This window comes from Balaenoptera ricei, chromosome 1 (assembly GCF_028023285.1).
Source record: "Balaenoptera ricei isolate mBalRic1 chromosome 1, mBalRic1.hap2, whole genome shotgun sequence".
Lineage (NCBI taxonomy): Eukaryota > Metazoa > Chordata > Mammalia > Artiodactyla > Balaenopteridae > Balaenoptera > Balaenoptera ricei.
The window spans coordinates 168,833,821-168,855,838 of NC_082639.1; the positions used below are offsets into that span (position 1 = coordinate 168,833,821).

General features: G+C 34.6%; 1 protein-coding gene across 1 annotated transcript in view; it reads left to right on the forward strand.

Moving 5' to 3' along the window:
* The first annotated feature begins 5,121 nt into the window (after positions 1–5,121).
* The window catches only part of LOC132375972 (serine/threonine-protein kinase MRCK alpha-like), a 113,610-nt gene continuing 96,713 nt past the window's right edge, over positions 5,122–22,018 (forward strand). Inside the window, exons 1-2 of the mRNA XM_059941391.1 lie at positions 5,122–5,265; positions 5,516–5,626. Of these exons, the coding sequence (XP_059797374.1) occupies positions 5,206–5,265; positions 5,516–5,626 (171 nt within the window). The 5' untranslated portion in view covers positions 5,122–5,205. The remainder of the gene's footprint in view (positions 5,266–5,515; positions 5,627–22,018) is intronic.

Genomic DNA, 22,018 nt, shown 5'->3' on the forward strand with positions numbered 1-22,018 from the left:
TGAGATCAAAGAACAAGCTTTTGGCTTTGTTGATCTTCATTATTCTCATGTTTCCTTTTCATTAATTTATGTTCTTTATTATCATCATATCATATTGGGGGAAGCGGTTAATGCATTGTTCTCTCTAACTTTTTAGGTGGAATTTCACTGAATTTCAACTTTTCTTTAGTTTCAGTATAAGTATTTCAGGCTCTAAATTTCCCCCTGTGTATATACAATACCTTTTTACTGCATCCCCAAGTTTTAGTCTTTACTAAACATTTTTATTGTTTTGTGTATTTAAAATTTTTTTGGTTCTAAATATTTTAATACCCTTTATGATTTTTCTCCTTGATCTGTGAGTTATTATGGAATTTAGCCTTATTATCTTTTATTTCTATCTTAATGGTAATATTATTAAAGAACTTGATCTGTATGATATCTGTTCTTTGAAATCTTCTGAGAATTACTGCATGATCTAGACCTTTTCATTTTTAAATATTCAATATATGCTTAAGAAGAATGTGTTTCCCAATGTTGGATGCAAGCTTCTAAATATACATGAAGGTTATTAATTGAGCTTTTCAAATCTTCTTTATATTCACTATTTTTTTAACTGCTTGGTTTATCTATTAATGATTGAGAAATTGGATTTTCTCATGATGATGTATTCACCAGTTTTTCTGTGAAGTTCTAGCGATTTTTTTTTTCTAATATATTTTGAGTCTATCTTATGGAATTTACAAAAATTTAGAGTGGAATTTCTTTCTAGTGAATAGAATTTTATCATTGTTATAATAATGCTTTTTCTATTTAAGTCTAGATTTTGTTTCATAATTTGGTATAACAAACTGCATTTAACTGGTGAACTTATTCCTTTTGTACTTATTTTGATTACTAATCTATATGGACATGTTTCTACCACTTTTTGTTTTCTGTTTGTCATGCATTTTCTATGCTTATCTTTATCTGCTTTCTCACTCTTTCTTTTTTTCTAAATGGAGTATAGTTGATTTACAATGTTGTATTACTTAGTGCTGTACAGCAAAGTGAATCAGTTATACGTATCCCCATATCCACTCTTTTTTAGATTCTTTTCCCATATAGGTCATTAGAGAGCATTGACCAGAGTTCCCTGTGCTATACAGTAGGTCCTTATTAGTTTTCTGTTTTATGTATAGTAGTGTGTGTATGTCAGTCCCAGTCTCCCACTTATCCCTCCCCACTTCCCCGCTGGTAACCATAAGATTGTTTTCTACATCTGTAACTCTGTTTCTGTTTTGTAACTAAGTGCATCTGTACCATTGTTTTAGATTCCACATATAAGCAATATCATATGACATGTCCTTCTCTGTCTGACTTACTTCGCTTAGTATGACAGTCTCTGGGTCCAACCATGTTGCTACAAATGGCATTATTTCATTCTTTTTATGGCTGAGTTTGCTCTTTTTTTTAATTGTGGCAAAATATATATAACATAAAATTTACTACCCTAATCATTTTTATGTTTATAATTGAGTAGTGTAAGGTACATCACATTGTTGTGAAACCAATCTCCAGAATTCTTTTCATCTTGAAAATTTTTTTCTTGATTTTTAATCGAGGTTTTTGTTTTCTTGTTCTCATTTTGCTCACTACTCATTCTAGCAGTTTCTAGTAGTATTGAATTTTTTGTATATTTAACAAAGTCTAAATTTAATATCTTTTTTTAAAATTTAATATTGGGTTGGCCAAAAAGTGCCTTCGGTTTTTAAGTAAAAATAAAAGAGTTAGTTTTCATTTTCACCAAGAACTTAATTGAACAACGTATTGACCCTTTTATCCCACTACCTTCTGCCATTTTTCAGGCAACTTCATAATTCCATCTTCCCAAAACTTTTTATCTTTTTGAGCAAAGAACTCTTCCAGGTGCCTTTTACAGTCTTCCAGGGAACTGAAATTTTTTCCATTAAGAGAATTTTGTGAGGACTGAAATAAATGGAAATCTGAAGGTGCAATGTCTGGTGAATACGGCAGATGAATTAGACTTCCCAGCCAAGCTGTAACAGTTTTTGCCTGGTCATCAAAGAAACATGTGGTCTTGTGTTACCCTGATGGAAGGTTATGCGGTTTCTGTTGACTAATTCCGGATGTTTTTCGTTGAGTGCTGCTTTCAATTGGTCTAATGGGAGCAGTACTTGTTGGAATTAATTGTTTGGTTTTCCGGAAGGAGCTCGTAATAGAGGACTCCCTTCCAATCCCACCATATACACAACATCACCTTCTTTGGATGAAGCCCATTCTTTGGTGTGGTTGGTGGTGGTTCGTGTCACTTGCCCCACGATCTCTTCTTTTCCACATTGTTGTACAGCATCCACTTTTCATCGCTCATCGCAATTTGCTTTAAAAACGGTATGTTTTCATTATGTTTAAGCAGAGAATCGCATGCAGAAATACGGTCAAGAAGGTTTTTTTTGCTTAACTTATGTGGAACCCAAACATCAAAGCAATTCACATAACCAAGCTGGTGCAAATGATTTTCAACGCTTGATTTGGATATTTTGAGTATGTCGGCTATCTGTCATGTGGTATAACATTGATTGTTCTCAATTAATGTCTCAATTTGATCACTATCAACTTCAGCTGTTCTACCTGACTGTGGAACATCGTCCAGCAAGAAATCTCCAGCATGAAACCTCGCAAACCACTTTTGACACATTCAATCAATCACAGCACCTTCTCCATACACTGCACAAATCTTTCTTTTGTGTTTCAGTTGAGTTTTTACCTTTCTTGAAATAATAAAGCATAATATGCTGAAAATGTTGCTTTTTTCTTCCATCTTCAGTATTAAAATGGCTACACAAAAATTCACCAGTTTTGATAAGTTTTTTTTTAACTGTATACTGTTATGACAGGTGTCACAAGAAAATCTAACAAGATTGTTTGGAATGAAGTTAAAGACAACTAAGCGCTACTAGAGCCATCTTACGGGAAAAACCGAATGAACCTTTTGGCCAACCTAGTATCTTAAACTGTTGCTCGCAAACACTTTGAGGACCTTTAACTCTATTGCTTCTTCCCAACTACTGTGCTTTTTTGGACCAATATGTTAGTTATGTCCTTTTTGTTTACTGTACAAATGAGACAATAATACAGTCTTATACACAAGTTTGCTTACATTCATATTTGTGTTTACCAATTTCTTAGCCCTCCACTTCTCTTTCATTAGACCTTCCTTCTAAGATCATTTTTCATTTTCCTGAAATAAATATTTAGAGGTTCCTTTAAGTTCACATCTGGTTGTGGTAAGCTCTGTCAATTTGTGTTTGTATGAATCTCATTATTTTTTAGCCTCATACTTCAAAAGTAATTTTTCTGTGTGTACAATTTTAATTATTATCTCTTTAAAAATATGTCCTCCTGTTACTATTGTTACTTCTTAGATTTCTGCTCTAATTATCTTATTTTTTCCTTTTTGAGGATGGGGAATAGGTGATTTGTGTTTTTTTCCCCTCTGACTTCTTTTTTTTTTTAATTTTTATTTAATGTTATATATTTTATTTTTTAGTTTCTGGGTTTGAGTTTCTTCATATTTTTCTTCATAAAGGTAGAGCTTTCTATATTGGTGGATTCATGTTTTTAATGTTAATACTTACGTTTTTTCATTTCTAAATGCTCTATACAATGTTTTGTAAACAGTTTTTCGTAGTCTTTTTGCCTCATCATTTTAAATAGTCTTTTGTCATTTTCCTATTTTTATGATTTCCTTTTATTCAAACATTACATGTATAGCAATCTTATCAGTATCTGATAGTTCTAATATCCAGATACCATTGGGGTTTATTTTTATTGTTTATAATGTTTGCTTGTGGTTGTTTGTCCTTTGGGTGTTTGGGAAATCTATGGTTGTGAGCTCGTATTTGTATGCTCTTAAAAAAAAAAAAAAAAAATAGATATCATTGAGACTCTTTTCCTCAAAGAAGGTTTGCATTTCCTTTTGCTGGGAGGCAGATTGTTCTACTGACCCAAGTCTACTTCAGCTCCTTCTAAGTTTCTCACTTTAATTAGCTTTTCTCTTTGCTGCTGGCCCAAGAGTTAGTCTCCACATCAAATATAACCCTTGTTTTTATCATTTGTAATTGTGGTGGCCCCCAAGCTGTAAGCTTATTCAGCTTTCTGCTTTGCGGAGAACTGCTTGTCTCTTTCTTGGTATGCACTCCTGACGCTGCGGTATTGAGCGTAAAAAAGGAAAATGGCTTGCAGCCAGTTTCGTTCCAGGTGCCTGCTCTGGATCTAAGAGCCCCTGGTTGTTCCCCAGAAGAAGGACGTGCTGCCCTGAGGGGGAAGTCTGTATCTCCAAAGAATGGCCCATAAGGCATGCTGACGCATAGATAGTGATGCATAGATAGTGATGCATAGATAGTGATGCATAGATAGTGATGCATAGATAGTGACACATAGATAGTGGCGCATAGATAATGGTGCATAGATAGTGGCGACAGAATTATGTGGAAATACAAGGTTTGCTGATTTGTTGTCTGGTATTCGTTCCGTACTAAACCTATATATACATTCATGCTCTTTGAATAAACTAGCCTTGCAACCATCAGTTGTCTTGGCCCTTCTGACCCCATACTGGTGCTTTTCAGTTCCTTACCCCTCACCTCCAGGAACTTCTAGCTTTCTGCAGCCGGTCTGCGGCATGTAATCATTTGATATAATTTTTTAAAATCTCACAGATATCCATTAAATTTCACAAAATCTTTGTCTTTACCATTGTATCTTGTATTCCTATACCTTTATTTATTTATTTATTGAAAGTAAGGTACTGGAAGGTTAAATCAGTTGTTCCTTTGCAGTTAGCATGTTAGCATAAGGAATTGAGAATATGGACAGAGCACCGTGCTCCTAGTATCTGTTCAAAAGTAGTTCATTTCTTTTAATTTTGTTCTGAGGTGAATAATTTTGGCTCTTCTTGACTTCATGATAAATATTTTGATGGCCAAATTTGGTCCCTAGGTTGCAGAATTGGTAACTTATATTCTTTTTACAAAACTGTAGGAACTAGTCCAGGCTAGTGAGCGATTAAAAAACCAATCCAAAGAGCTGAAAGACGCACACTGTCAGAGGAAACTGGCCATGCAGGAATTCATGGAGATCAATGAGCGGCTAACAGAATTGCACACCCAAAAACAGAAACTTGCTCGCCATGTCCGAGATAAGGAAGAAGAGGTGGACCTGGTGATGCAAAAAGTTGAAAGCTTAAGGCAAGAACTGCGCAGAACAGAAAGAGCCAAAAAAGAGGTTAGTAGTCAGGCAAATTTGTAGTGCCCATGGGGTAGTGATTAAAGCTGCTTTTTCAGACTAGTGAAATAATATATATTTCATTCTTTAATTTTTGAAAAGTTTTTTCTTTTTAGTTTGGTAATATGATTTAATATGAATTTCAACATTTGAGTTATCTATCTATTGCAAGGTAAATTCCCCTGGGGAAACATTTTATTGGAGAAACAATTATAACCATGAAATCTGCTTTTTTCATTTTATTTTAAAGCTGGAAGTTCGTACAGAAGCTGTAGCTGCTGAAGCATCTAAAGACAGGAAATTGCGCGAACAGAGCGAGCACTATTCTAAGCAACTGGAAAATGAATTAGAGGGACTGAAGGTATCGTTTGATTTCATATTTATGAAGTTGAATTAATTTTCTCCTCTTTCTGCTTAACAGGACTATGTTATGTTCTCTTTTTGGTGTAGAGTAAAAACTAGCTATCCTTCAAACATAGTATTCTTAATTCTCATTCTTATCAATAGGAAGCTGGTGTAGACTTCTTAATCACGCTGTAAGGAAAGGGAAGGCTGTATTTAGTGGGGAGAAGAAATCTTTCAGGAAGGAGTTAAACTATTTATGAAGGGCTGCATACCTTGACAAGATAGATTGGTAATCTCATGGGAGGCATGGTTAGATGTCCAGATCCTCTGTCTTGTTAAGTGACTTAGGAGAGGCTCAGAGGTAGCTTTGCAGATACTTCGGTTAAGTGGGATGAGATGATAATTGGCCTGGGTTTAACCATCTCAGCAGAAGTGCTTAGCAAGGGAAATCTTTGTGCCAACTCTAGAGTTGGACTATCTGGTTTTAAAGCCTAGCCTCATCAGTTACCAGCTGTGTAATGCTGGACAAAACATTTAATCTCTTTGGACCTTAATTTCTCATTTGTAAAACCCTATCTCATTGGTTTCATGTAAGGAGTACATGTATATGTATGTAAGCTGCCGTATCGTAAGTGGTCAGTAACTATTAGCTATAATAATAATATTATATATGTCAAAGTGAGAGAATTAGGATTAATTGATGTCGTATTTCTATAACACTAAATTATAATCTGAATATGATATCTGCCTTTTCTTGACTCTACCCTTTGCATATCCCGATTCCTCTGCATTGTCTGCCAGCCACCACCTCCACACGCTCCTTGTGTGCCTAGTCTAGTATCTTATTCATCCAGCAAATATAAGAATGAAGTCGAATGTCATCTCAGGAAGTCGAAATATTCCTTATTCTCTGCTGCTATATAATTTTGTTAATAACTTTACAATAGCTCTTATTATAATTATTTATTCACAAAATGTCTCCCCACCTAAACTGTGACTTAGCTTATTGAGAACATAGACTGGTATATTATTTGTTTTGTTTTGATTAATCATGATTGCACAGTCTTGGTTAGCTTTCCAAAATAGAGATGTTTCTTCTATAAATAATCTATGCTTCTAGAGCAGGATTAGTGTATAGAAGTCATTACATTACCGTCTCAAATAACTTTCAGTCAGGGACTACTTTGTTTCCAGCACTATCTTAGGTGATTTTGGTAAACAAAAGAATCACAAAGTGCAAACTGGAGGAAATCTTAGAGATTATTTGCATTTGAGGAAAGCAAAACTCAGATGAGTTTAGGATTTTATAGTCTTAAATGATAGAGTACAATTTAAACCCAGGTTTTCTAATTCTCAGTACCATTCTGTCCACTAGTTTGATTTTTATTTTCTTCTGTAACAAACACTGCTCATTGAAAACTTGAGTCACATGTGTTTACCTACATATTAGACACTCACAATCTCTTGCATCATTTACAGATTTGGGAAATTTGGGATAATAATAAAACTACCCAATAAATTAGTTAATGCATTTAAAATGCTTAGCCCATGGCCTGGCACAAAGTAAAGGCTCAATAACTGTTAGCTATTATTATTATCGTACTATCATTTCTTTAGGATATTTTCTAAAAGTGGAATTTCTTGATTTAAAGGTATACACATGTAAATTTTGAAACTTATTTTGGCCCCTTTAAAAGGTTGTAGGAATCTTTACTTCATTAAGAATACTCTTCAATAGAATTGAAGAGAAAAAAAGTTCTTGAATATAAGTTAGAAACTTTAATACCCCACTTCCGAAAATGTATAGAACATATAGACAGAAGATAAATAAGCATATAGATGTCTTGATCAACAATATAACCAACTAGAACTAACAGATACATATATAGAACCCTCCACCCAACAACAGCAGAATACATATTCTTCTCAAGTGCAATTGATACATTCTCCAGAATAAACCAGATGTTAGACCACAAAATAAATCTCAATAAATGTAAAAAGATTGAGATCACACAAAGTATCTACTCCAATCACAATGGAATGAAGCTAGAAATCAATAGCATAAGGAAAACTGGAATGCTAAAAAAAATGTGGAAATGAAATAAGACACTCTTAACCGATCAGTGGGTCAATGAAGAAATCACAAGGCAAATTAGAAAATACCTATAGATTAATCAAATGAAAATACTACATGGGATGCAATGGAGGCAGTGCTCAGAGACAAATTTATAGCTGTCAATGCCTATATTAAAAGGGAAGAAAGATCTCAAATCAGTAACCTAACTTTATATCTTACAGAACTAGAAAAAAGGAGCAAAGGAAACAAAGCTAGCAGATGGAAGGAAATAATAAGGATTAGAGCAGTGTTCAATCAAATGAGAACAGAATAATAATAATAAAGGGAATGAAACCAAAGTTGATTCTTTGAGAGATCAACAAAATGGACAAACCTTTAGCTAGACTGACAGAGAGAGGGAGGAAGGGAAGAAACAAATAACTAACATCAGAAATGAAAGTGGATATTAATACCTATCATCAGAAAGCAAAAGGATTATAAAAGAATACTATAAACAACTCTATACCAACAAAATAAATAATCTAGATGAAATGGACAGATCAAGAAGCACACACATTACCTAAATGCAAGACAAAATAGAAAGTCTCAACAGACTTACAACAGGCAAAGAGATTGAATGGGTAATAAGAAACCTCCTGACAAAGAAAAGCCCAGGACCGGATGGCTTCACTAGTGAACTGAACCAAACTTTTAAGGAAGAATTAACACCAATTCCTCTTAAACTCTTCCACAGAATACAAGAATAGGGAACACTTCCTAACTCATTCCATAAGGCCAGCATTGCCGTAATACCAAAGCCATATGAATAATATCACAAGAAAAGGAAATTACAGACCAGTATTCCTAACGAATATAGACGTATGAATTCTTAACAAAACACCAGCAAACCAAATCCAAAGCCATATTAAAAGGATTATAAACCATGGCAAAGTGGGGTTTATCCCAGGAATGCAAGGGTGGTTGAATGTAAGAAAATAAATCAATGTAATACATCACATTAAAAGAACCAAAGGGAGGGGGGAACCACATGATCATCTTAATTGATACACATAAGTCATTTCACAAAATTCAACATCCTTTCATGATAAAAACTCTCAGAAAACTAGGAATAGAAGGGAATATACTCAACATGATCAAAGGCATTTATGAAAAACCCATCGCTAACATCATACTCAATGGTGAATGACTGAAAATTTTTTCCCTGAGTTTAGGAATGAGACAAGGATGCCCATTTTCACCACTGCAATTAACATTATGCTGGCAGTTCTAGCCAAAGGAATTAGATAAGAAAAGGAAATAGAAGGCATCCAAACTGGAAAAGAAGAAGTAAAACTATCTCTATTTGCAGATCACAGGATCCTATATTTAAACACTCCAAAGAATGCTACCAGTTTCCAATCCAGTATATAAGAACTTCAGAAGTCACCACTTTGTTCTAACAACAAGTAAAAAGCTGAACAAATTGAAAAATCAACAACTCTTCTTAGATCTGTAAGGGAAGTAATATCACAGAACCAACTGCTGTCCTCCAGACTGGAGAGAGTGACAGGCAAATAGAGAGAATCACAACTTATGAGATCAGGAACCCTTGTAGGAAATCAGTACCAGTGTAGGGAGACCTGAACTGTTATTGAAAAATTGCTAGAGGCTCAGTGTGGACAAGTTTGAGAGATAAAAACTCCAGGGGAGCCTCGTCATTGGGGAGCCCTGAGAGTTTCATCAGTTTTACATCCTGGAGCTCTACCAGGTTTTCACAGTGAATATCAGAGAAAAATCCCCTTGTACTAACAATAGGAGTAACAATTTTGAATTCTTCAATTTTGATTCTTCAACCAGAATCTAACTTGCTGGGGTTTTATCAGACCTAACTGACTTGAGGGAAGGGAAATATTCAGCCCCAGCCCACTCTAGTCACCCTGTCAAAACAGGTAAGTGGGGGAGAAAAACTGACAAGGTTGTCTTAAGTTCACAGTCCAGAAGCACAGGCTCAGTAACATACTGATATCCAATCTTAGGACTATAGAACGCTTCCCCTCCCCCCACAGCTTGCGACCACGTTACTAATAGCTTATTTACAGCAGTTCCTTTTACCCAGTACATCATGTTCACCTGTCAACCAAAAATTACAAGACATACTGAAAGGCAAAAAACACAGAATAGAGCAAACATCACAACCAGACTCAGGGATGTTGAAATTATCAGGCCAGGAATTGAAAACAACTGTGATTGATATCCTAAGGACTTTAATGAAAAAGTAGAAAGCATGGAAAAATAAATGGGCAATGTAAGCAGAGAGATGTAAATTCTAAGAAAGAACCAAAAAGAAATGCTAGACATGAAAAATATTGTAACAGAATGAAGAATGCCCTTTATGAGCTTATTAGTACACTGGATACAGCTGAAGAAAGAATCTCTGAGCTTGAGGATATCAAAATAGGACTGCCCAAACTGAAAAGCAAAGAGAAAAAAGTGAAAAAACAGAAAAGAATATCCAAGTATTGTGGAACATTTACAAAAGTTGTACCATACGTATAATGGGAACACTAAAAGGTGAACAGAGAAAGGAACAGAAGAACCGTTTGAAACAATAATGACTGAAAATTTCCCCCAAATTAATGTCAGACACTAAACCACAGATCCAGGAAGCTCAAAGAACACCAAACAGGATAAATACCCAAAAAATTACACCTAGACATGCCATTTTCAAACTATAGATAAAGATAAAAATCCTGAAAGCAGTCAGAGGTAAAAAAATACCTTACCTGTAGAAAACATAAGGTAAGAATTACATTTGACTTTTCCTCAGACCCATGCAAACAAGAAGAGAGTGGAGTGAAATATTTAAAGTGTTGAGAAAAAAAACCTACCCACCTAGAATTTTGTACTTTGAGAAATTATCTTTCAAAAGTGAAGGAGAAATAAAGACTTTCTGAGACAAAGATTTGAGGGAATTTGTTGCCAGTAAACCTGCCATGCAAGAAATGTTAAAAGAAGTTCTCCAGAGAGAAGGAAAATGATACAGGTCAGAAACTCAGATCTACATAAAGAAAGAAAGAGCATCAGAGAAGGAATACATGAAGGTAAAATAAATAAAAGCTTTTATTTTTCTTATTCTTAATCTAATAGATGAAATGTTCAAAATAATAGCAACAATGTATTCAATTATACTTATATATATGCTTATGTCTGATTACATGTATATATAAATATGCTTATGTATGCTTATGTATAACTGAAATGAATGACAGCAATTATACAAGGGATAGGAGGCAGGAATTAGGATTATTTCATTTTATGGTACTTGCACTATTCATGAAGTGGTAGAGTGTTATTTGAAACTGGACTTGGATTGGTTATAAATGGGTATTGCAAGCTGTAGAATGGCCACTTAAAAAAGGAGTTCAACTGATATGCTCAGAATGGGGAGAAAATTGGATCATATAAAATGCTTAATTAAAACCACAAAAGACAGGGACTTCCCTGGCAGTTCTGTGGTTGAGACTCTGTGCTTCAAATGCAGGGGGCATGGGTTCAATCCCTGGTCAGGGACTGAGATCCCGCATGCCGCACGGCGTGGCCAAAAACAAGGGGAAAAAAACCCCGCAAAAGACAGAAAAGGTATGGAAGACAAAATAGATACAAAGAAAGGAGCAATAAATAGAAAGCAGTAGCAAATATAATAGATATTAATCAAAAAACATCAACAATCATTTAGGATGTCAATGGTCTTAAGTATACCAATTACAAAACAGATTATGTCAGGTTGGATCAAAAAACAGTATGTAACTATATGTTGTCTAAAAAGCCCACTTTAGGTGTAGAGGCACATATAGTTGTTCCTCAGTATCCATGGGGCGTTGGTTCCATGCCCTCTCCGCACCCCATGGATACCAAAATCTGCACATGCTCAATTCCCTTATATAAAATGGTGTAGTACAGTCAGCCCTCCGTATCCATGGATGCAGAATTTGTGGATACAGACGCCCAGTGTCTAGATTAAGAGTACAGGCATACCTTGTTTTATTGTGCTTTGCTGTATTGTACTTTGCAGATATTACAAATTGAAGGTTTGTGGCAACCTGCATCAAGCAAGTCTGTCAGCACCATTTTTCCAATAGCGTTTGTTCACTTCATGATTTTATGTCACATTTTGGTAATTCTCACAGTATTTCAAATTTCTTCATTATTATATTTGTTGTGGTGATCTGTGATTATTGATCTTTGATGTTACTATTGCAAGAAGATTGCAACTCGCTAAAGGCTCAGATGATGGTTAGCATTTTTAGCAATAAAGTATTTTTAAAATTAAGGTGTGTACATTTTTTTAGACATAACGCTATTGCACAGTTAATAAACTGAGTATAGTGTGAATACAACCTTTATATGCACTGGGAAATCAAAAAATTCATGTGACGCACCTTATTGCAATATTCGCCTTTTTGCAGTAGTCTGGAACTGAACCCACAATATCCCCAAGGTATGCCTGTAAGTGGATGGAGAAAGATATCCCATGATAACACTAATCAAAAGAAAGTGGAAGTAGCTATATTCATTTCAGACAGGGTGGAATTTGGAGTAAGGAAAGTTTTTGGAAATAAAGAAGGGCATTGCTGTTCACCAAGAAGATGTAGCATACTTAATGTGTATGCGTGTAACAACATAGCATCAAAATGCATGAGGCAAAAACTGACAGAAGTGCAGAGAAAAAGAGATGAATTCGCTGTCATACTTGGGAACTTCAGCACCCCTTTATCAGAAATGGACAGATCCAGCAGGCAAAAAAATCAGTAAGGACATAGTTGAACTCAACATCCATCATCAATCAAATGGATGTAAGGACATCTATATACTGCTTCACCCAACAACAGCAGAATACACATTCTTCTCAAGCTTACATGGAACATCCACCAAGATAGACCACATTCTGGGCCATAAAACAAACCTTAAGAAATCCTTAACAAATTTAAAAGAACAGGAATCATACATTGTCTGCTCTCAGACCACAGTGGAATTAGACTAGATGTCAGTAACAAAAAGATAGCTGGAAATTCCAAAATACTTGGAATTAAGGCACCACCCTTATAAAAAACACATGAGCCAAAGAAAATGTCTCATGAGAAACTTAAAAATATTTTGAACTAAATGAAAATGAAAACACAAATTGTCAAAATTTGTCAGATACAGTGAAAGCAGTGCTTAGAGGGAAACTTGTGGCATTGAATGCATATATTAGAAAAGAAGAAAGATCTAAGATTAATCATTTCAGCTTCCACCTTAGAATACTAGAAAGAGAAGAGCAAATGAAATCTAAAGTAAACAGAAGAAAAATAATAAAAATTAGAGCAGAAATCCATCCAATTGAAAACAGGAAACCAGTAGAGAAAGATCATTGAAACCAAAGCTTATTCTTTAAAAAGATCAATGAAATCGATAAGCCTCTATCCAGGCTAATGAAGAAAAAAAGGGGTCCCTTTATCTATTTTTGAAAGAAATCATATTCACAAGTTTTCTAGTATGAAACTGTTCTTACATTCTGGTAATCAGTTGCTCGTATAAATAACTGAATTTCAATACAGCAGTGGATTTCAAATGTTAACTTTTTATTAACAATTTTTACTGTTAAATGTATCAATATATTGAGATGAGTCTGGTTTTATTATTTGGTGTTTTGATCAGGTTTTGTTTCAGGCTTATCTTAATTTTATATAAAGTAGAGTAAAGCTTTCTTTTTTTCTCTGTGCTCATAGAAATAAACTCTTCCTTGAAATCTGAAAAAATTCTCTTGTAACACATCCTTTGTTACTACATAGTAGCTTCTCAGTGCTTTATTTTATTGTTGATTTGAGACAATTTGGTCACTTACATTTTTCCAGTAAAAATGTCTTTCAAACAGATTTTCAAACTTACAAGTTTGAATACCTTATATAAATTTAATAATTCCCTTGGAAACTTGAAAAGAAGGGGAATTACCTATCAATATAGTTTATATTATTTCATATATTTATAATTACCTTCACACTATAATTCTTTTAAAATTTTTCTTCTCTTTTCTGTGGTAAATATTTTTGCACAGAATATGCTTAATCTGTGTTTTGCCTGCTGTACTCTCTGCTATATCTTTAAACCTTTGATTGTAAAATAAAACACAAATACAAAGAAAAGAGAGACAGGATGCTACTAATATCAGAAATGAAAGACAGGACATCAGTATGCAACCCATGTACATGAAAAGGCTAATAAAGGAATACTATGAACAATTAATTCTTTGCCTACAAATTTGATAACCTAGATGAAATGGACCAATTCCTTCAAAGACACAGCTCCCATAACTAACCAAGGAGAAATAAATAATCTGAAACGGCTCTGTCTGTTAAAGAAATTGAATCAATAATTAATAATCTTCCAGAACAGAAAGCACCAGGCCCAGATGTATTCACTGGTGAATTCTACCAGACATTTAAGGAAGAAATCATGACAATTCTCTACAGTTGCTTTCAGAAGATAGAAATAGAGGAAATACTTCTTAACTCATTCTATGATGCAAGAATTATGCTAATACCAAAACCAGACAAAGACGTTACAAGAAAAGAATGCTACAGACCAATGTAGAAAGCCTCATAGACATAGGTGCAAAAGTCCTCAAAAAATATTAACAAATTGAATCCAACAATATAAAAAGAATTATACACCACAACCAAATGGGATTTCATCCCATGTACACAAGGCTGGTTCAGCATTTGGAAGTCAATTAATGTAATGCATCATTGATGTGATAAAAAGCACATGATTGTATCAGTAGATACAGAAAAAGCATCTGACAAACTCTAATACTCATTCATGATAAAAACTCAGTAAACTAGGAATAGAGGGGAACTTCCTCAACTTGATAAAGAATACCTATCAAAAAACCTAAAGTAACATCATACTTAATGGCGAGAATCTTGAAGCTTTTTCATTCAGATCAAGAACAAAGCAAGGATTTTTCCTCTCACTACTGCTTTTCAACCTCATGCTGTATGTCTTAGCTAATGCAACAAGACAAGAAAACAAAAAAGAAGTATACAGATTGGGAAAGATGACATAAAATTGTCTTGGTTAGCAGATGATATGATTGTCTATGTAGAGAATCAAAAAAATTAACAAAAAAACTCCTGGAACTAGTAAGGCATTTATAGCAAGGTTGCAGGTACAAGATTAATACACAAAAGTCAGTCACTTTGGTTGGTATGGTCAGTCATACCAACCATGAATAAGTGGAATTTGAAATTTAAACCTCAGTACTCTTAACATTAGCACCCACAAAAATGACATATTGAAGTATAAATATACCAAAATATGCATAAGATCTGTATGGGGGAAACTATAAAACTCTGACGAAAGAAATCAAAGAAGAACTAAGTATATGGAGAGACATTCCATGTTCATGGATAGGAAGACTCCGTACTAGGTATCTTATGTCAGTTCTTCCCATCTTCAACTACAGATTTAATGCAGTACAAGTCAGAATTGCAGCAACTTCTTTTATGGGTATCAACAAACTAAGCCTAAAGTTTATATGGAGAGGCAAAGACCCGAATAGCCAACACAACAGTGAAGGAAAAAAACATAGCTGGAATACTGACTTCAAGACTTATATAAAACTGCAACAATCAAGACAGTATGGTATTGGCAAGAGACTATACAGATAAATCATCTTTGACAAAGCAAAGACAATACAATGGAGCAAAGATGTACTTTTTAACAAATAGTGTTAGAAGAACTAGACATCAATGCAAAAAAAAAAGAAAATTGAATCTAGACACAGAACTTACACCCTTCACAAAAATTAACTCAAAATGGATCACAGACCTAGATGTAAAACACAAAACTATTAACACTCCTAGACGATAACGTAGGAGAAACCTAGATAATCTTTGGTATGGTGATGACTTTTTACTTTCAGCACCAAAGGCACAGTCCATGAAATAAAGAATTACTATGCTAGATCTCACTGAAATTGAAATTTTCTGGACTATGAAAGTCACGGCCAAGAATGAAAAGACGAGGCACAGACTGCAGGAAAATGCAGACATATCTGATACAAAACTGTTATCCAAATATTCAAAGAATTCTTAAAACTCAATAAGAAAACAAACAACCGCAGGGTTGCACGATCAACATATAGTAATTAGTTGTGTTCCTTATGTCAGCAATGAGCAATCCACAATGAAATTAAGAAAGCAATTATAGTTACAATAGCATCTAAAAGAATGCCTTGGAATAAAATTAACCAAGAATGTTGTGCACTGAAAATTATAAAACATTGCTGAAAGAAATTAAAGGTTACCTAAAATAAAGAAAAGATATCCCATGTTTATGAATAAGAAGACTTAGTATGGTTCAGATGTAGTTTTACCAAAAGTGATGTACAGGTTCAATTTGATCCCTATTATCAACAGCCCCTTTTGCAGAAATGGAAAATATGAGCCTCAAATTCATGTGGAATTGCCCCAAATAGCCAAAAAGCTTGAAAAAGAAGGCCAAAGTTAGAAGACCCACACTTCCCAATTTCAAAACTTATTACAAAATCACAGTAATAAAAAAATATGACACTGGCATAAGAATATAGACCACTGGGAGAGAATTAAGAGTCCAGAAATAAACTCATGTATCTATAGCCACAATTGATTTTTGACATAGGTACACATAAGTACTAAATCTGTTCAGTATGGAAAGAATAGTTCCTTCAACTCATGTGCCAGACAGCTGGATTTCTGCATGCAAACAAATGAATTTGGACCCCTACCTTACACCATATTAAAAAATTAACTCAAAATGGATCAACAACTTACATGTAAGAGCTACAACCATAAAACTCTTAGAAGAAAACATTGGGGTAAATCTTCATGACCTTGGGTTTGGAAGTAGATTCTTAAGTCACAGAAAGCATAAGCAACAAAACAAAAAATGGATAAATTAGACTTCATCTTAATAAAAACTTATTTGTATTGCATCAAAGGACATTTTTAAGAAAATGAAAAGATAACCTAAAGAATGGAAGAAATCATTTGTAAATCAAATATCTGATAAGGGTTTGATATCCAGAATTTATAACGAACTCCTACAACTTAACAGAAAAGATAAACTGCCCAATCAAAAAATGGGCAATCACTTGCATACACATTTCTCCAAAGAAGATATATCAGTAGCCAATAAGCACATGAAAAGATGTTCAGCATCATTAATTATTAGGGAAATGAAGTTAAAACCACAAGATACCACTTCATACCTACTAAGATGGCTAAAATTAAAAACAAAAGCAAAATAAGTGCTCGCAGGAATATGAAAACAATTGGTGATTCCTCAATAAAAGTAAACGTAGAATTACCATATGACTGAGTAATTCAACTCCTAGTTATATACCCAAAAGAATTGTAAGCAGGGACTTCAAACAGACTCTTGTACACCAGTGTTCATTAAAACATTAGTAAAATGGCCAAAAAGGTATAAACCACCCAAGTGTTCATCAACAGATAAACAAAATGTGGCAAGTACATATCATGGAATATTATTCAACCATAAATGGGGTGAAGTTCTGATACATCCTGCAACATGGATGAATATTGAGAACATTATGCTAAGTGAAAGAAGCTAGACAAAAGGCGACAAATATTATATGATTCTACTTATATGAGATATCTAGAATAGGCAAATTCATTGAGATAGAAAGTGGAATAGAGATTACCAGGGGCAGGGTAGAGGGGGTAATGGGGTGTTTATTCCTTAATGGTTACAGAATTCTCTTTGAGAAGATGAAAAAGTTTTAGAAATTACAGTGTTGATGGTTGCACAACATTGTGAATGTAATACCACTGAATTGTACATTTAAAATGGTTAAAATGGCAATTTTTTGTTATATATGTTTTACCACTTTAAAACAATTAATGTAGTATACCAAAAACTACTGAATTGTTCACTTTAAATGGGTCAATAGTATGATATGTGAATTATATCTTGTAAAGCTGTTTTTTTGGTTAATATTTTATTTTTTAAACATTAATACAGCTATCATTTCTTGTCTGGATAAATATGTAATGTTCTGTCTGGTTTTCCTGGGCTTTTTTTCCCCCTAGTTGAAAAAAATTTGTTCTTCATATTGTAGTCAGAATAGTAGTTTTAAAGTCTTTTAGTTTTGTGCTTAAAATCCTTTCATGATACCACTTTGCTTTTCAGAAGAGGCTCAAACTTTGTAACATAGCTTTTACCTTATGAGGTCCTTGCTGTTCGAGATTTTAACTTACTATTTGGGTTTTCCTGCTCATACATCAGGTTTTCTCTAGTATCTAGACTTTTGTACATGTTGCCAGCAATATTCTACGCAGGTCTCAATTTAGATATAACTTGCTGTGGGTATCTTTCCTTCCATGGTGCTTCCTTCCACTGGGCCCTCTCCTCCCTGTTAGATATACCTCCCCTCTCCCCTATTGACTTTACTTGAGAAAGGCTGTTTTTTAAAAAAAAGTACTTTCCAATTGTTGCGATCATATACCACAGGAGTTTTTTTACCCCGTTGTATTAGTTTGCTAGGGCAGTTGTTACAAATACCCACAAACTGGGTGGCTTAAAAAACAGGAATTTATTGTCTCAATTATGGCAGTAGAAATCTGAAATCAAGGTGTTTGCAGAGTTGGCTTCTGATGGTTTGCTGGCAGTGTTTAGCGTTCCTTGGTTTGTAGATGTATCACCCTGATTTCTGCTTTAATCTTCATATGATGTTCTCAATGTGTGCGTGATTCTGTGTCTAAATTTCTTCTATTTATAAGGATACAGTCATATTGGATTAGGGCCTACACTGATGACCTCATTTTAAGTTGATTACCTCTGTGAAGACCCTATTTTTATTTTCATTTTTTTCAGGCTTTTTGAAGTACAAATGACAATTTAAAATTGTATGTATTTAAGATGTAAAACCTGATATTTAGATATATGTATACATCGTGAAATGTTTACCACAATCAAGCTAATTAACGTGTCTATCACCTCAGTTACCTCCTTCCTTCTACCTTCCCCATCTCCCTCCCTACCTCTCTCCCTTCCTTCCTTCCTTCCTTTTTTTTTTTGGCTAAGAATACTTAAGATCCACTCTCTTAGCAAATTTCCAGTATGCAGTACAGTATTGTTAACTGTAGTTATCCTGCTTCACATTAGATCTCTAGAATTTATTTATCCTACATATCTGAAATTTGTGCCTTTTGACCAACATTTCCCCATTTCCCCTACCCCCTCAGCCCTTCGCAACCACTGTTCTACTCTCTGCTTCTAAGAGTTTGACTTTTTTAGATTCCACACATAAGTCAGATCATGCAGTATTTAAAGCCCTAGTTCTAAGTATGGTCACATTCTGAGGTACTGGTGTTTAGTACTTCAACGTATGAATTTTGGAGGGACACAAGTCAACCCTTAACCCTTATGTTTCACTTGAGAGTGTGATATAAGCTTTTTCTCTGTTTCATTATTATGTGATTGTCACAAACATAATTTTAATGATTATAGAAGAATATCCACTTAGCCAGTTTCCTACTGTTAAATACACTTGGCCCTTCATAGCCGCAGTTTCCATGTCTGTAGATACAGAGAGCCCATTGTTTGGGGTGGTGTGGGGGAGAAAATTCCAGAAGGCAAAATGCGAACTTGCCATGCCCTGGCAACTTATACATAGCATTTGTAGGTGATTTAAAGTATTTGAGAGTACGTTATATGCAAATACTACTCCATTTTATATATGGGACTTGAGCGACTGTAGATTTTGGTAATGGAGGGTGGACAGACCTGGAACCAATCCCCCCAAGCTGACTGTATTTATTTTTCACTTTTGCAGTATAATAATTACCATGGACCCTTTTATGCACTTCTTTTAGAACAGATACCTGGAAATGAAGTGGTCAGATCATTTTTAAGGCACTTGATACATGCCACAAATTTTTGCAAGTATGAGAGGCATTTCTTGCTTTCTTAGTAGATCATTTATTAATCATGTTTTCTCTTTGTGAATTATCTCTTTAAGTCATTTGCCCATTTAATTTTGTAGTCTTAATGTTTTTCTTATCAATTCTTATAAAGTCTTTGCATAGTAAAAATTGTACTGTTTATCTTCTCTGCAACTGTTTTACCAATTTATCATTTGCCCTTTAATTTTGGTCTTGTTTCTTTTTCAAATTATAGATGATTTGTTTTTATTTTCCTCAATAGTTCTTCTATTGCTTCGAAGCTTGGCTTGTCCTTCTTTTTTCAGAGTTTGCTAAATATGTAATTCTGCTTTTTCCTGGATGTTTCTATTGGGTTTAAAGATATTTAGTTCTAATCCATTTGGAGTTTGTTTTGCTAAATGGTATGATGTGAGAATCATTCTTTTCTTTAATTGCTAGCTTGTGGTTTCAATTCCATTAATTAATCACTGCTTTCCTCAGTGATTGACAGTATCTCACATATCGAATTAAATTATTTTGGGGTGGAGATCTATTACACTGATACTTTATTAAAGATTTATCGTAGGGACTTCCCTGGTGGCGCAGTGGTTAAGAATCCACCTGCCAGCGCAGGGAACACGTGTTTGATCCCTGGTCCGGGAAGATCCCACATGCCGTGGAGCAACTAAGCCTGTGCACCACAACTACTGAGCCTGCGCTCTAGAGCTCGTGAGCCATAACTACCGAGCTCACGTGCCACAACTAGTGAAGCCCGTCTGCCTAGAGCCTGTGCTCCACAACAAGAGAAGCCACTGCAATGAGAAGCACGTGCACCACAACAAAGAGTAACCCCTGCTCGCTGCAACTAGAGAAAGCCCGCATGCAGCAACGAAGACCCAAGGCAGCCAAAATTAAATAAATAAAAATAAATAAATTTATAAAAGAAAAAAAGTCCACCTGCCACTGCAGGGGACACGGGTTTGATCCTTGGTCTGGGAAGATCACACATGCCACGGAGCAACTAAGCCCGTGCGCCACGACTACTGAGCCCACGCGCCACAACTACTGAAGCCCACGTGCTGCAACTGCTGAGGCTGTGTGTTGCAACTGCTGAAGCCCACGCGCCTAGAGCCTGTGCTCTGCAACAAGAGAAGCCACCACAGTGAGAAGCCTGAGCACCGCAATGAAGAGTAGACCCCACTCCCTGCAACTAGAGAAAGCCCGCGTGCAGCAACAAAGACCCGATGCAGACAAAAAATTTTTTTTAAAAAATTGATAGTACATGTTAACATCTGAAAAGAACATTACCCTCTCTCCTTCTTTACTCTTTGTGCTTTTTCAGGATTTTCTTTGGTATTTTTACCAGTTTATTTTTGCCTGTGTGCTAGAACATTTGTCTCCATCTCTCACCCAGTATTACCTCCCACATTTAAAATTTTTAAATTAAATTTACAGGGAAGATAATTTAAGAAACATTGAATATATGTACATTCAATCTTCCCTTTCAAGTACTTGGTATTTTTCTATATTGTCTTCTTTAAATCTTTTATAGAGACTTGTAGTTTTTTCATATAATTCAAACAAATTATTCACTGTTGTTATTACTTGTGTGTGTATTAGTTGCTGGTGATTTTTGTTGGATCTATTAAAAACAAATGAAAATTTTTTATTATTAACAATGAAAATTTTTACTATGATTGCTTATTCTACTGTCTAGAAGTACTGTTTGATTTATATTTATCTAATATGCAGTTGTTTTACTCAGCTTTATCAATTCCAACACTTTTCAGTGGATTTATTTGCATTTTCTGAGTGAACAGTTTATTAAGTGGAAATGATCATGATTTTCACCTATTCATGTTTTGTAACTATGTCACATGTTACTTAGAATATCTAAAATCTAATATTAAATAAGAGAGATAATGGAAGACATCCTTTTTGTTGTTATTATTCCTGGATGTATCTGGTGTTTCACTAGAAAGTATTATTTTGTCTGATAGCTTGAAAGAGGTTATTTCTTAAGAGAATTACTGAACTCTTTTTTTTTTTTTGTGGGACTTGGGGTAGTATTTTGGAATTGGTATTAGATTTTATCAAATACTTTTGGGCAGGGGTACTTACAGAGATTATCACATGGAGTTAATTTAATTTTTGCACAGTTATTAATGTTTGCTAATATTAAATTACCTTCAATACCTGTAATAAAACTTATTGTTTTGCAGTAGATTGTTCTTTTTTACCTATGGTTTAATTTTGTTTCTCAGCGTTTTATTTGGCTTTTTTACGTTCTTCTCAATTAGTGACATGAGTCTGTAACTTTTTTTGGTGGTATCTTTGTGAGGTTTTGATTTCAAGGTAATTTTTGCTTGAAACTTCTAGTACATCT